The 12,372-nt window shown below is 48.3% G+C and overlaps 2 protein-coding genes across 2 annotated transcripts in view; one reads left to right on the top strand and one right to left on the bottom strand.

The window, feature by feature from the left end:
• Positions 1-12,372, top strand: part of LOC117325827 — a 95,600-nt gene that overhangs the window by 6,136 nt on the left and 77,092 nt on the right. Inside the window, exon 2 of the mRNA XM_033882314.1 lies at positions 4,237-4,314. Within this exon, the coding sequence (XP_033738205.1) occupies positions 4,288-4,314 (27 nt within the window). The 5' untranslated portion in view covers positions 4,237-4,287. The remainder of the gene's footprint in view (positions 1-4,236; positions 4,315-12,372) is intronic.
• Positions 417-4,014, bottom strand: LOC117326504 (cell surface glycoprotein 1-like). Its single transcript, XM_033883257.1, has 3 exons — positions 4,006-4,014; positions 2,294-2,899; positions 417-2,105 (listed from the first exon to the last, which is right to left on the bottom strand). Exons 1-3 carry the CDS (start codon positions 4,012-4,014, stop codon positions 417-419), a joined length of 2,304 nt encoding a protein of 767 aa, XP_033739148.1.

The following is a 12,372-nucleotide window of genomic DNA, read 5'->3' as shown; positions in this document are numbered from 1 at the left end:
TTCCCCTTTCCCCCATTGTTCGGGGTTCCTCCACTGGTTCCTGTCCCCTATAGTGTTACTAGTGTATCTCTCCACTGACTCTGGGTTGGGATATGGTAGTGATAGGGGTTGGGATATGGTAGTGATAGGGGTTGGGATATGGTAGTGATAGGGGTTGTGATATGGTAGTGATAGGGGTTGTGATATGGTAGTGATAGGGGTTGTGATATGGTAGTGATAGGGGTTGTTGATCTGGTAGTGATAGGGGTGGGGATATGGTGTGTCTTGGGTTTGGGCGGTGTGATGGGGTTTGATATTGGTGTGTTTGGGTTGTGTTGGTAGTGTGGGTTTTGCTTGGTGTGCTCTTGGGGTTGTGCTTGGTCGTTGCTCGGGGGTTTTGCTCTGGTCGTGCTCGGGGTTTGTGCTCTGGTCGTGCTCTATCGGGGTTGGGCTCTGGTGATTTCGGGGTTGTGTTGGTAGTGATCTCGGGGTTGTGCTATGGTGTTGATGGGTTCACGTGTTGTGTGGGTTTGTGTTGGTCGTCCGGGTTGTGCTCTGGTCGCGCTCGGGGTTGGGGTCTGGTCGTGCTGGGTTGTGCTCTGGTCTGCTCTCTCGGGGGTTTGCTCTGGGCGCGCTCGGGGTTGTGCTCTGGTCGTGGGTCCTCGGGGTTGTGCTCTGGGCGCGCCCCGGGTTGTCTCTGGTCGCGCTCGGGTTGTCTCTGGTCGTGCTGGGTCGGGTCTGGAGGCTCGGGGTCGGGCTTGGTCGGGTGGGGTTTGTGCTAGGTGTGCCGGGGGTTTTGCTCTGGTCGCGTGGGTTGTGGCTCTGGTCTTTCTGGGGGTTTTTGCTCTGGTCGTGCTCCGGTTGTGCTCTGGTCGTGCTCTCTGGGTTGTGCTCTGGTCCCGGGTGGGTTGTGCTCTGGTCGCGCGGGTCGGCTTGGTCGCGCTGGGGTTGTGCTCTGGTGGTGGGGTCGGGATTGGTTGCTCGGGGTTTCTCTGGTCGGCCTGGGGTTGTGCTCTGGTCTGCGGGGTTGTGCTTGGGTGTGCTCGGGGTTGTGCTCTGGGGTGCTCGGGGTTGGGGTCTTGTTGCTCGGGGTTGTGCTCTGGTCGCGCTCGGGGTTTTGGGGTCTGGTCGTGCTCGGGGTTGTGCTCTCTCTGCTCGGGGTTGGGCTCTGTCGTGCCCGGGTTGTCTCTGTCGTGCTCGGGGTTGGGCTCTGGTCGTGCTCGGGGTTGTGCTCTGGTGTGCTCGCGGTTGTGCTCTGGTCGTGCTCGGGGGTTGGGCTCTGGTCGCGCTCGGGGTTGTGCTCTGGGCGCGCTGGGGTTTTGCTCTGGTCGTGCTCCGGGTTGTGCTCTGGTCGTGCTCGGGTTGTGCTCTTGGGCGTCGGGGTTGGGCTCTGGTCGTGCTCGGGGTGGGGCTCTGGGTCGTGCTCTCTCGGGGTTGTGCTCTGGTCGTGCTCGTGGTTGTGCTCTGGGTGTGGGTGGGGGTTGTGCTCTGGTCGTGCTCCCGGGGTTGTGCTCTGGTCGCGCTCGGGGTCGGCTGTGGTGTGCTCTCGGGGTTGTGCTCTGGTCGTGATCGGGGGTTTGGGTCTGGTTCGTGCTGGGGTCGGCTTGGTCGTGGGTTGTTTTCTGGTCGTGTGGGGTTGGGCTTGGTCGTGTGGGGGTTTTTGATATGGTGTGGATCGGGTCGGGCTTTTGGTTGTGCTTCTGGGGTTGTGTTGGTGTGCTCGGGGGTGGGCTATGGTCGTGCTCTCTCGGGGTTTGGGCTTGGTCTGCTCTCTCGGGGTTGGGCTCTGGTCTGCTCGGGGTTGGGCTCTGGTCGTGCTCTTCGGGTTGGCTCTGGTCTTTCTCTCTCGGTGTTGGGCTCTGGTCGTGCTCTCTGGGTTGTGCTCTTTGGGCGTGCTCGGGGTTGGGCTCTGGCGTGCTCGGGGTTTGTGCTCTGGTCTGCTCCGGGGTTGTGCTCTGGTCCCTGCCGGGGTTGTGCTCTGGTCTGCTCGGGGTTGTGCTCTGGTCCGTGCTCGGGTTGGGCTCTGGTCGGTCCGGGGTTGTGCTCTGGTCGTGCTCTCTCGGGTTGGGCTCTGGTCGTGCTCGGGGTTGGGCTCTGGTCGTGCTCGGGGTTGGGCTATGGTCGTGCTAGGGGTTGGGATAGGTGTGATCGGGGTCGGGCTCTGGTCGTGATCGGGGTTGGGATCTGGTCGTGCTCGGGTTGGGTATGGTTTGATAGGGGTTGGGCTATGGTGGTGCTCAGGGTTGGGCTCTGGTCGTGCTTCTCGGGGTTGGGCTCTGGTCGTGCTCTCTGGGGGTTGGGCTCATGGTCGTGCTCTATGGGGGTTGGGCTCTGGTCGTGCTCGGGGTTGGGCTCTGGTCGTGCTCTCTCGGTGTTTGTGGCTCTGGTCGTGCTCTCTGGGGGTTTGTGCTCTGGTCGTGCTCTCTGGGGTTGGGCTCTGGTCGTGCTCTCTGGGGGTTGGGCTCTGGTCGTGCTCTCTCGGTGTTGGCTCTGGTCGTGCTCGGTTTGGGCTCTGGTCGTGCTCGGTGTTGGGCTCTGTCGTGCTCGGGGTTGGCTCTGGTCGTGCTCTCTGGGGTTGGGCTCTGGTCGTGCTCTCTCGGGTTGTGCTCTGGTCGTGCTCGGGGTTGGGACCTGGTCGTGCTCGGGGTTGTGCTATGGTCGTGCTCTCTCGGGTTGTGCTCTGGTGTGTCGGGGTCGGGCTCTGGTCGTGCTCGGGGTTGGGCTCTGGTCTTGCTCGGGGTTGGGTCTGGTCGTGCTCGGGGTTGGGCTCTGGTCGTGCTCGGGGTTTGCTCTGGTCGTGCTCGGGGTTGTGCTCTGGTCGTGCTCTCTCGGGGTTGTGCTCTGTCGTGCTCGGGGTTTGTGCTCTGGTCGTGATCGGGGTTGGGCTATGGTCGTGCTCGGGGTTGACGACGTGGTCGTGCTAGGGTCGGGTATGGTAGTGCTCAGGGGTTTGCGCTCTGGTAGTGATATATAGGGGTTGGGATATGGTAGTGATATGGTAGTGATAGGGGTTGTGATATGGTAGTGATAGGGGTTGTGATATGGTAGTGACAGGGGTTGTGCTCTGGTCAGTGCTCGCGGTTGTGCTCTGGTCGTGCTCGGGGTTGTGCTCTGGTCGTGCTCGGGGTTGTGCTCTGGTCGTGCTCGCGGTTGTGCTCTGGTCGTGCTCGGGGTTGGGCTGCGTCGTGGCTATCTCGGGGTTGTGATCTGGTCGTGCTCGGGGGTTGGGCTCATGGGTCGTGCTATCTCGGGGTTGTGCATATGGTCGTGCATCAGGGGATTGGGCTCTGGTCGTGCTCGGGGTTGGGGATATGGTATGCTAGGGGTTGTGATATGGTAGTGATAGGGGTTGCGGACTGGTAGTGATAGGGGTCGGGATATGGTAGTGATAGGGGTTGGGATATGGTAGTGATATATAGGGGTTGTGATATGGTAGTGATAGGGGTTGTGATATGGTAGTGATAGGGGTTGTGATATGGTAGTGATAGGGGTTGTGATATGGTAGTGATAGGGGTTGTGATATGGTAGTGATAGGGGTTGGGATATGGTAGTGACAGGGGTTGGGATAAATGTCCCTAGTTCTAACAATGGAATATAATATATAATAGTTCATACAACTATATTTTCATCATATTATGTCAATGGTCAATGACAAGCGAGTCATTATATTCTACAGTTCTCGTTACGAAAACTCTGTGGGATTGTAAGATTATGCTGAGATACAACCATGGAATTGGTTAACGGAACACGGAACTAATGTTCGTAATGACAGCTTTTAAATAATAATAAGTTTGCTTCGATGTCCCAAATTTGTATTACCATTGGCCAATTCGTCCTTCATTTTATTTGCAATTCCTTAAATCTCTCTCTCTCTGTCTCTCTGTCTCTCTCTGTCTGTCTCTCTCTCTCTCTCTGTCTCTCTCTCTCTCTCTCTCTCTCTCTCTCTCTCTCTCTCTCTCTCTCTCTCTCTCTCTCTCTCTCTCTCTCTCTCTCTGAAAAATGCAAAACTCCTTTAAAACCACGTACATAGTACATCTCTGTGTTAACATAGATATGGGTCGTGTCCCTCTGTAATTTCACTCCTTATATATTTATATATATATCGTCTCCCCAATTAGCGACGATAACGACGATGTCCGCGTGTCCACTATTGGTGCTGACCACACAACTATTTATAATTGTTACATTCTCTGTTCACCACGCCAGTTAAAGCTACACTTCCCAACCAATGTACGTGATGCCCTTGAGTTGTTTTAGGGTCATCACATAAGGCGACACCTACCGCCTCACATATCTTCTACGGCAGGTATGGGGAAGGACAGCTTCCAGCTACAGGTAAGTACATGATTGATCTTACCTGTAATCGTTACATTTAATGTATAAACAATGCGAGACACTCCGTAATTTTAATTAAGATGGAGTAACTTAATTTATACATTTCGCGTCTTCACATGTTTGTTTTAATTATAATTAGCTTGTAGACATTTGGCATCTTATCCACGATAAACACACTTGTACTGTGTTTCATTATGTATGTAATTAATTTGTTGGTATGTTAAACCGAACATGACTACAATAAACAATGAGATACCTATACTGACCTTAACAATGCTCACTAACGTTTTCTCATTGCCAATTGACCCAACGCTAGTTTACAACTAATAGTTATAACTGCGTATTAGCGACAATTTTAAGCAATGATTTGAAAGCAATACCGGATATCACTGATAAATTACTCCCTGACTTCCCTTGATTAACTGTTTTTGTTTTTGTTTGTATGTTTGTTGTTTATTGGTGGTTTTTTTTACAACAATTGTCAATTTTTCTATACATGTATGATTTTAATTTATTACATGATTCATAACACGGACTAAAACGCTATTTATTAATACATGTAAACTGCTATGCACAGTAAATCAAACAGCATCTACACATTGATATTTTGCATCTTTGAAATCCAAGTGTTACGTCGTCGATAAGTTATCTCCCCTTTATATATCTTTCTTGCTGAAATATCCAGGATGACACATTTTTTTTTTTTTTTTTTTTTACATATTTACACCATCATAACGATACATAACCTTTGACCCCTTCTGTACACGACACATTGAGAACTTTCTTACAGTTGTTTGCAGTTTTGGTTTATCCCGTTTATTGAAAGTAAATGTCCAGCTATAGATTTTGATGTGTATTCACGTACTCTTTCTTTGTGAACCTGTATCTATGTTAGATATTCTTTTGTTTATGCCTATCTAAATGTTGTCATGTAATATAATTGTATGGTGGGAGAGGGCGTCTATAAGTTGAATATATATATGTCTAATCCTTTGTCTCTATTTTGGCAATAAAATTTGTTTAAAGTCATAGTAAAGTAAATGTCCATTTGTCCGATGATTCGTTAGTCCGAAAGTCCGAAAGCCAATTATACTAGTACGATGGCCCGATAACAAAAACTTGACGGGAAGCTTATATAGACCGGAATAAACGGCACAAAGAATTCAACGGAAAATGGTCATAATAAGGAAGAAAAATTAGCACACAATTTGAATAATAAAACTTGTGGATATAAATCCTGCTTATAATATTCTAGAACATTTTTTTCAACATTTTACCCGTTTTCGGATTATCGGGTTTTCAGAAAAATGAACTTTCGGACTAATATGCCTTCTGAATGTGTGACAGGTGTGCAGACCAAATGGCTTTTGGTGATATTCAGAGCATTCTGGTAACTCTGTATCAGAATGTATATATCTGATATCTAATCTTAGAGATTGAAAAAAAAAAGAAAAAAAAAGAAAAGAAAAAAAGTGGGTTGAAACATAGTCCACAAGGGTTTTTCTTACGTAACATAAATATATTATTCAACATTCAATTCTAAAGGATTTATTGTTTGCATGGTACTTACTTAGGGACGTTGTTGCGGTAATAAAGAGCGTACAAAGGACATGGCGATTTATTGGAATACCTCTGGGGTGCTAAAGCGCATGTCACCTGGTACGGAGAGCTCAAGGTCATTCCTAAAATCACCCCCTTGGATTTGTGGACAAATCTACAGGATTCCATATGGCGGGTGTCTGTAAACCAATATCCATCGGTGTTGCACTTTTAATGAAGGAGATAAGAACGGGGATTAAGAATAACACCACAATAAATTTAGTTTTTTTTTAAGCTACAATCTTTTCATGCAAATGTCATTTGATAAAAAACTATAAGTTCATTGTAAATAATCTGATGCATCTTCAAAACGACTTTGATTTTTATAACAGCCAAATCATTGTGGTTTCCTAACCCGGCTGACGGCCATATCATTGAGGTTCCCTGGGTTGGCTGATAGCCCAGTCATTGTGGTTCCCTAGCCCGGCTGACGGCCATATCATTGCGGTTTCCTGGGTTGGTTGATAGCCCAATCATTGTGGTTCCCTAGTCTAGCTGACAGCCCAATCATTGTGGTTCCCATAGCCTGACTGACAGACCAATCATTGCGGTTCCCTAGTCTGGCTGACAGACCAATCATTGTGAGAGACGAGACCGGAAACAGCGAGCTGACAAGAGGTGTCTAGAGAGACGACGAGACCGGAAACAACGACTTCACCAGAGGTGTCTAGAGAGACGACGAGACCGGAAACAACGAGCTAACCAGAGGTGTCTAGGGGAACGACGAGACCGGAAACAACGACCCCACCAGAGGTGTCTAGAGAGACGACGATACCAGAAACAACGACCTGACCAGAGGCGTCTAGAGAAACAACGATACCAGAAACAACGAGCTAACTAGAGGTGTCTAGAGGAACGACGAGACCGGAAACAACGACCTGACCAGAGGTGTCTAGAGAGACGACGAGACCGGAAACAACGAGCTAACCAGAGGTGTCTAGGGGAACGACGAGACCGGAAACAACGACCTCACCAGAGGTGTCTAGGGGAACGACGAGACCGGAAACAACGACCTGACCAGAGGTGTCTAGAGAGACGACGAGACCGGAAACAACGAGCTAACCAGAGGTGTCTAGAGGAACGAAGAGACCGGAAACAACGACCTAACCAGAGGTGTCTAGAGGAACGACGAGACCGGAAACAACGAGCTAACCAGAGGTGTCTAGAGAGACGACGAGACCAGAAACAACGAGCTAACCAGAGGTGTCTAGAGGAACGACGAGACCGGAAACAACGAGCTAACCAGAGGTGTCTAGAGGAACGACGAGACCGGAAATAACGACCTCACCAGAGGTGTCTAGAGAGACGACGAGACCGGAAACAACGAGCTAACCAGAGGTGTCTAGAGAGACGACGAGACCAGAAACAACGAGCTAACCAGAGGTGTCTAGGGGAACGACGAGACCGGAAACAACGACCCCACCAGAGGTGTCTAGAGAGACGACGAGACCGGAAACAACGACCTAACCAGAGGTGTCTAGAGAGACGACGAGACCGGAAACAACGAGCTAACCAGAGGTGTCTAGGGGAACGACGAGACCGGAAACAACGACCCCACCAGAGGTGTCTAGAGGAACGACGAGACCGGAAACAACGAGCTAACCAGAGGTGTCTAGAGGAACGACGAGACCGGAAACAACGAGCTAACCAGAGGTGTCTAGAGAGACGACGAGACCGGAAACAACGAGCTAACCAGAGGTGTCTAGGGGAACGACGAGACCGGAAACAACGACCCCACCAGAGGTGTCTAGGGGAACGACGAGACCGGAAACAACGACCTGACCAGAGGTGTATAGAGAGACGACGATACCAGAAACAACGACCTGACCAGAGGTGTCTAGAGAGACGACGATACCAGAAACAACGACCTGACCAGAGGCGTCTAGAGAGACGACGATACCAGAAACAACGACCTAACCAGAGGTGTCTAGAGAGACGACGATACCAGAAACAACGACCTAACCAGAGGTGTCTAGAGAGACAACGAGACCGGAAACAACGAACTAACCAGAGGTGTCTAGAGGAACGACGAGACCGGAAACAACGACCTGACCAGAGGTGTCTAGAGAGACGACGAGACCGGAAACAACGAGCTAACCAGAGGTGTCTAGGGGAACGACGAGACCGGAAACAACGACCTCACCAGAGGTGTCTAGGGGAACGACGAGACCGGAAACAACGACCTGACCAGAGGTGTCTAGAGAGACGACGAGACCGGAAACAACGAGCTAACCAGAGGTGTCTAGAGGAACGAAGAGACCGGAAACAACGAGCCTAACCGAGGTGTCTAGAGAGACGACGAGACCAGAAACAACGAGCTAACCAGAGGTGTCTAGAGAGACGACGAGACCGGAAACAACGAGCTAACCAGAGGTGTCTAGAGGAACGACGAGACCGGAAACAACGAGCTAACCAGAGGTGTCTAGAGGAACGACGAGACCGGAAACAACGAGCCCAACCAGAGGTGTCTAGGGAGAACGACGAGACCGGAAACAACGAGCTAACCAGAGGTGTCTAGAGAGACGACGAGACCGGAAACAACGAGCCTAACCAGAGGTGTCTAGAGAGACGACGAGACCGGAAACAACGAGCCTAACCAGAGGTGTCTAGAGAGAACGACGAGACCGGAAACAACGAGCCTAACCAGAGGTGTCTAGAGAGACGACGAGACCGGAACAACGAGCCCACCAGAGGTGTCTAGAGGGAACGAGAGACCGGAACAACGAGCCCCACCAGAGGTGTCTAGAGGAACGACGAGACCGGAAACAACGAGCTAACCAGAGGTGTCTAGAGAACGACGAGACCGGAAACAACGACCTAACCAGAGGTGTCTAGAGGAACGACGAGACCGGAAACAACGACCTAACCAGAGGTGTCTGAGGGAACGACGAGACCGGAAACAACGACCAACCAGAGGTGTCTAGAGGAACGACGAGACCGACACGATAACCAAGTCTAGACACGAACCGAACACGAGCTACCGGGTGTCTAGAGGAACGACGAGACCGGAAACAACGAGCTAACCAGAGGTGTCTAGAGGAACGACGGACCGGAAACAACGACCTAACCAGAGGTGTCTAGAGGAACGACGAGACCGGAAACAACGACCCCACCAGAGGTGTATAGAGAGACGACGAGACCGGAAACAACGACCTAACCAGAGGTGTCTAGGGGAACGACGAGACCGGAAACAACGACCTAACCAGAGGTGTCTAGAGGAACGACGGGACCGGAAACAACGACCTAACCAGAGGTGTCTAGAGGAACGACGGGACCGGAAACAACGACCTAACCAGAGGTGTCTAGAGGAACGACGAGACCGGAAACAACGACCTAACCAGAGGTGTCTGAGAGACGACGAGACCGGAAACAACGACCTAACCAGGGGTGTCTAGAGGCACGACGAGACCGGAAACAACGACGTAACCAGAGGTGTCTAGAGGAACGACGGGACCGGAAACAACGACCTAACCAGAGGTGTCTAGAGGAACGACGGGACCGGAAACAACGACCTCACCAGAGGTGTCTAGGGGAACGACGAGACCGGAAACAACGACCTAACCAGAGGTGTCTAGAGGAACGACGGGACCGGAAACAACGACCTGACCAGGTGTGTCTAGAGGAACGACGAGACCGGAAACAACTACCTAACCAGGGGTGTCTAGAGAGACGACGAGACCGGAAACAACGACCTGACCAGAGGTGTCTAGAGGAACGACGAGACCGGAAATAACGACCTGACCAGAGGTGTTTAGAGGAACGACGAGACCGGAAACAACGACCTAACCAGAGGTGTCTAGAGGAACGACGGGACCGGAAACAACGAGCTAACCAGAGGTGTCTAGAGGAACGACGAGACCGGAAACAACGAGCTAACCAGAGGTGTCTAGAGAGACGACGAGACCGGAAACAACGAGCTAACCAGAGGTGTCTAGAGGAACGACGAGACCGGAAACAACGAGCTAACCAGAGGTGTCTAGAGAGACGACGAGACCGGAAACAACGAGCTAACCAGAGGTGTCTAGAGGAACGACGAGACCGGAAACAACGAGCTAACCAGAGGTGTCTAGAGAGACGACGAGACCGGAAACAACGACCTCACCAGAGGTGTCTAGAGAGACGACGAGACCGGAAACAACGAGCTAACCAGAGGTGTCTAGAGAGACGACGAGACCGGAAACAACGACCTCACCAGAGGTGTCTAGAGAGACGACGAGACCGGAAACAACGAGCTAACCAGAGGTGTCTAGAGAGACGACGAGACCGGAAACAACGAGCTAACCAGAGGTGTCTAGAGAGACGACGAGACCAGAAACAACGACCTAACCAGAGGTGTCTAGAGAGACGACGAGCTAACCAGACGTATCTAGAAGACGACGAGACCGAAAACAATGACGACGATACACAAAACAGTGGTACATCCTTGCAGCTCCCTGAGGATATTTCATGTATCTATCATAGCTGTTTCCGCGCCATGCATCCATCATGCTCACATTTTGATAAAAATAACTGCATAATTTTTGAGAAGTCAACAGTAATCCCCTTTACTGCCGTAAGTGAAGGAATAATTATTGCTATGCGTTATATAGAAATACTTAGTTGTATGAACTGCATGTAGTTGATAATATCGCGCATGAGTATAACGTAAAATTTTCTCTATTTCTCCACATATGCACGTCAGTTCCTACAGACATCGACTAACATGACGTCATATCAAAAGTATATTCATACTCGTCAAATTGTCGGTAACTTTCAAAAGATATGACATATTTAAGGATTAACTTGAATAAAGTTTTGTATGTTGTGTAGATATAACACACACAAAAAATCAAAAAAACGGAGGATACTCTAAATAACCCACGAAACGGTTTATGATGAAAGTACACTACATTTCATTTGATTTACTGTATTTATCTATTTTTTGTGGTATAGCTCCATAAAAAACATACATTAAGTTATTTATTATGATTTCATTAACTAAACACAATTCCTGTGGAAATTTATTTTCAGTGATGGACTCTTTTCTCTTATAATTTATTACGCCACTGTACCGACGTACGTTGCAAACGGCGACGTATTTTTTTTTTATAAATATATGTAAAGTTTAAAAAACAAAACAAAACATAAATAAAATAAATAAAAAATCACGGTATCCCCGCGTACTAAACTAACTTGGATCCGACGAAAATGGTTGGGATTTTAATTGAGCTTTCTTAGTTGGATATTTATATATACAGGTATATATAAAAAAAAAAAAATCTCCTAGTATTGATGAGTGCAAACTCTTTGTGACCGATGGAAATATCTCGATAAGAATAGGAAAATTAGGGTAAATATGTATGTGAGATATTTTGCTTGTCACAACCAAGATACTGTCAAGTGGTTAAGACTGGCCTACATAGCAGTGTTTCTGAGCGATAGTACCGGGACGTACTGCAGAGTCAGTAGCCTCTACGACACTACACAGCAGTATATCTATAGGGGAACGCTTAAATACAATATTATACAGTAAGCGGAGGGAAATAGCATCGCTAACATATCACATGTACACCAGTTATACATTTCTTGCTGAAATCACAGGTGTCTTCATCTGTTTAGAATTTTTAGAAAACGTAGCCCCTACTCCTATTACCGGAAACGTATCTAATTTGACAAATTCATATTTTAGCGCAAAACCAAATAAAAGGGGACATCACGGTAAACCAATTTTTATTGTGTATTTTTTTATATTATTGGGTAAATCTTTAAAAGAAATATCGTTATTAACAGTAACCATTCGAATTTGATGATACATGTATATATATGTACATAAAAAACATCAATTATTAATTATAACAAGAAATATCTTTAAAAAGATAAACGGCATAGTTTTAATGCTGGTAGTTATAATGTAAAACTGCTGGTGAAATAAATCAACGAACTAATGCGTTTCAGCACGGATAACAAAATTATATCAGTTTGAATCATTTTTGGTGATAATAAGACTGCATTTGGATCAGGAATATAATTTTATCAATGTGTCATTTGAAAGGATACATCCACTAACTCAGCTTACAAGCAATCTTAACTTTGTTTCGTTTTTAACTGCATATCTGAATTTTGCATCTACCGCTACATTGATCAATCACATACTTCATCTTGACCAGTAACGCCACCTGTCGCGTCATATCCGGTGCCAAAAGAAAATTATACGGCTTTGATCAATAGTCTGAATATGCTAATTTTGTGACAGATACGATAAAACGCATGCGCACAACAAACTTAAAACACCTGAAAACAAAAATGGCTTCCAATGTGAATCGACTGCGGTTGAAAACGATAACAGCTGCCGCAATGAAGAGAATAATGGGAAAATGGGTCAAACACAATCATAGAATTAAACTGGGGAAGCAGTATAATACAGTTCAAACACGAAAACAGCAGTAATACGGACGCTGCTCGTATTCTGCCTGATTGCTG

The sequence above is a fragment of the Pecten maximus genome, chromosome 4, assembly GCF_902652985.1.
Source record: "Pecten maximus chromosome 4, xPecMax1.1, whole genome shotgun sequence".
NCBI lineage: Eukaryota > Metazoa > Mollusca > Bivalvia > Pectinida > Pectinidae > Pecten > Pecten maximus.
This window is presented reverse-complemented; position numbering and strand designations above follow the sequence as displayed.

Coding starts and splice junctions, on each gene's coding strand:
- LOC117326504 (XM_033883257.1), bottom strand. Junction 2,106..2,293: donor CAGAGCCCAACCCCCATAGA/GCACGACCATGA, acceptor CCCAACCCCTAG/CACGACCATAGCCCAACCCC.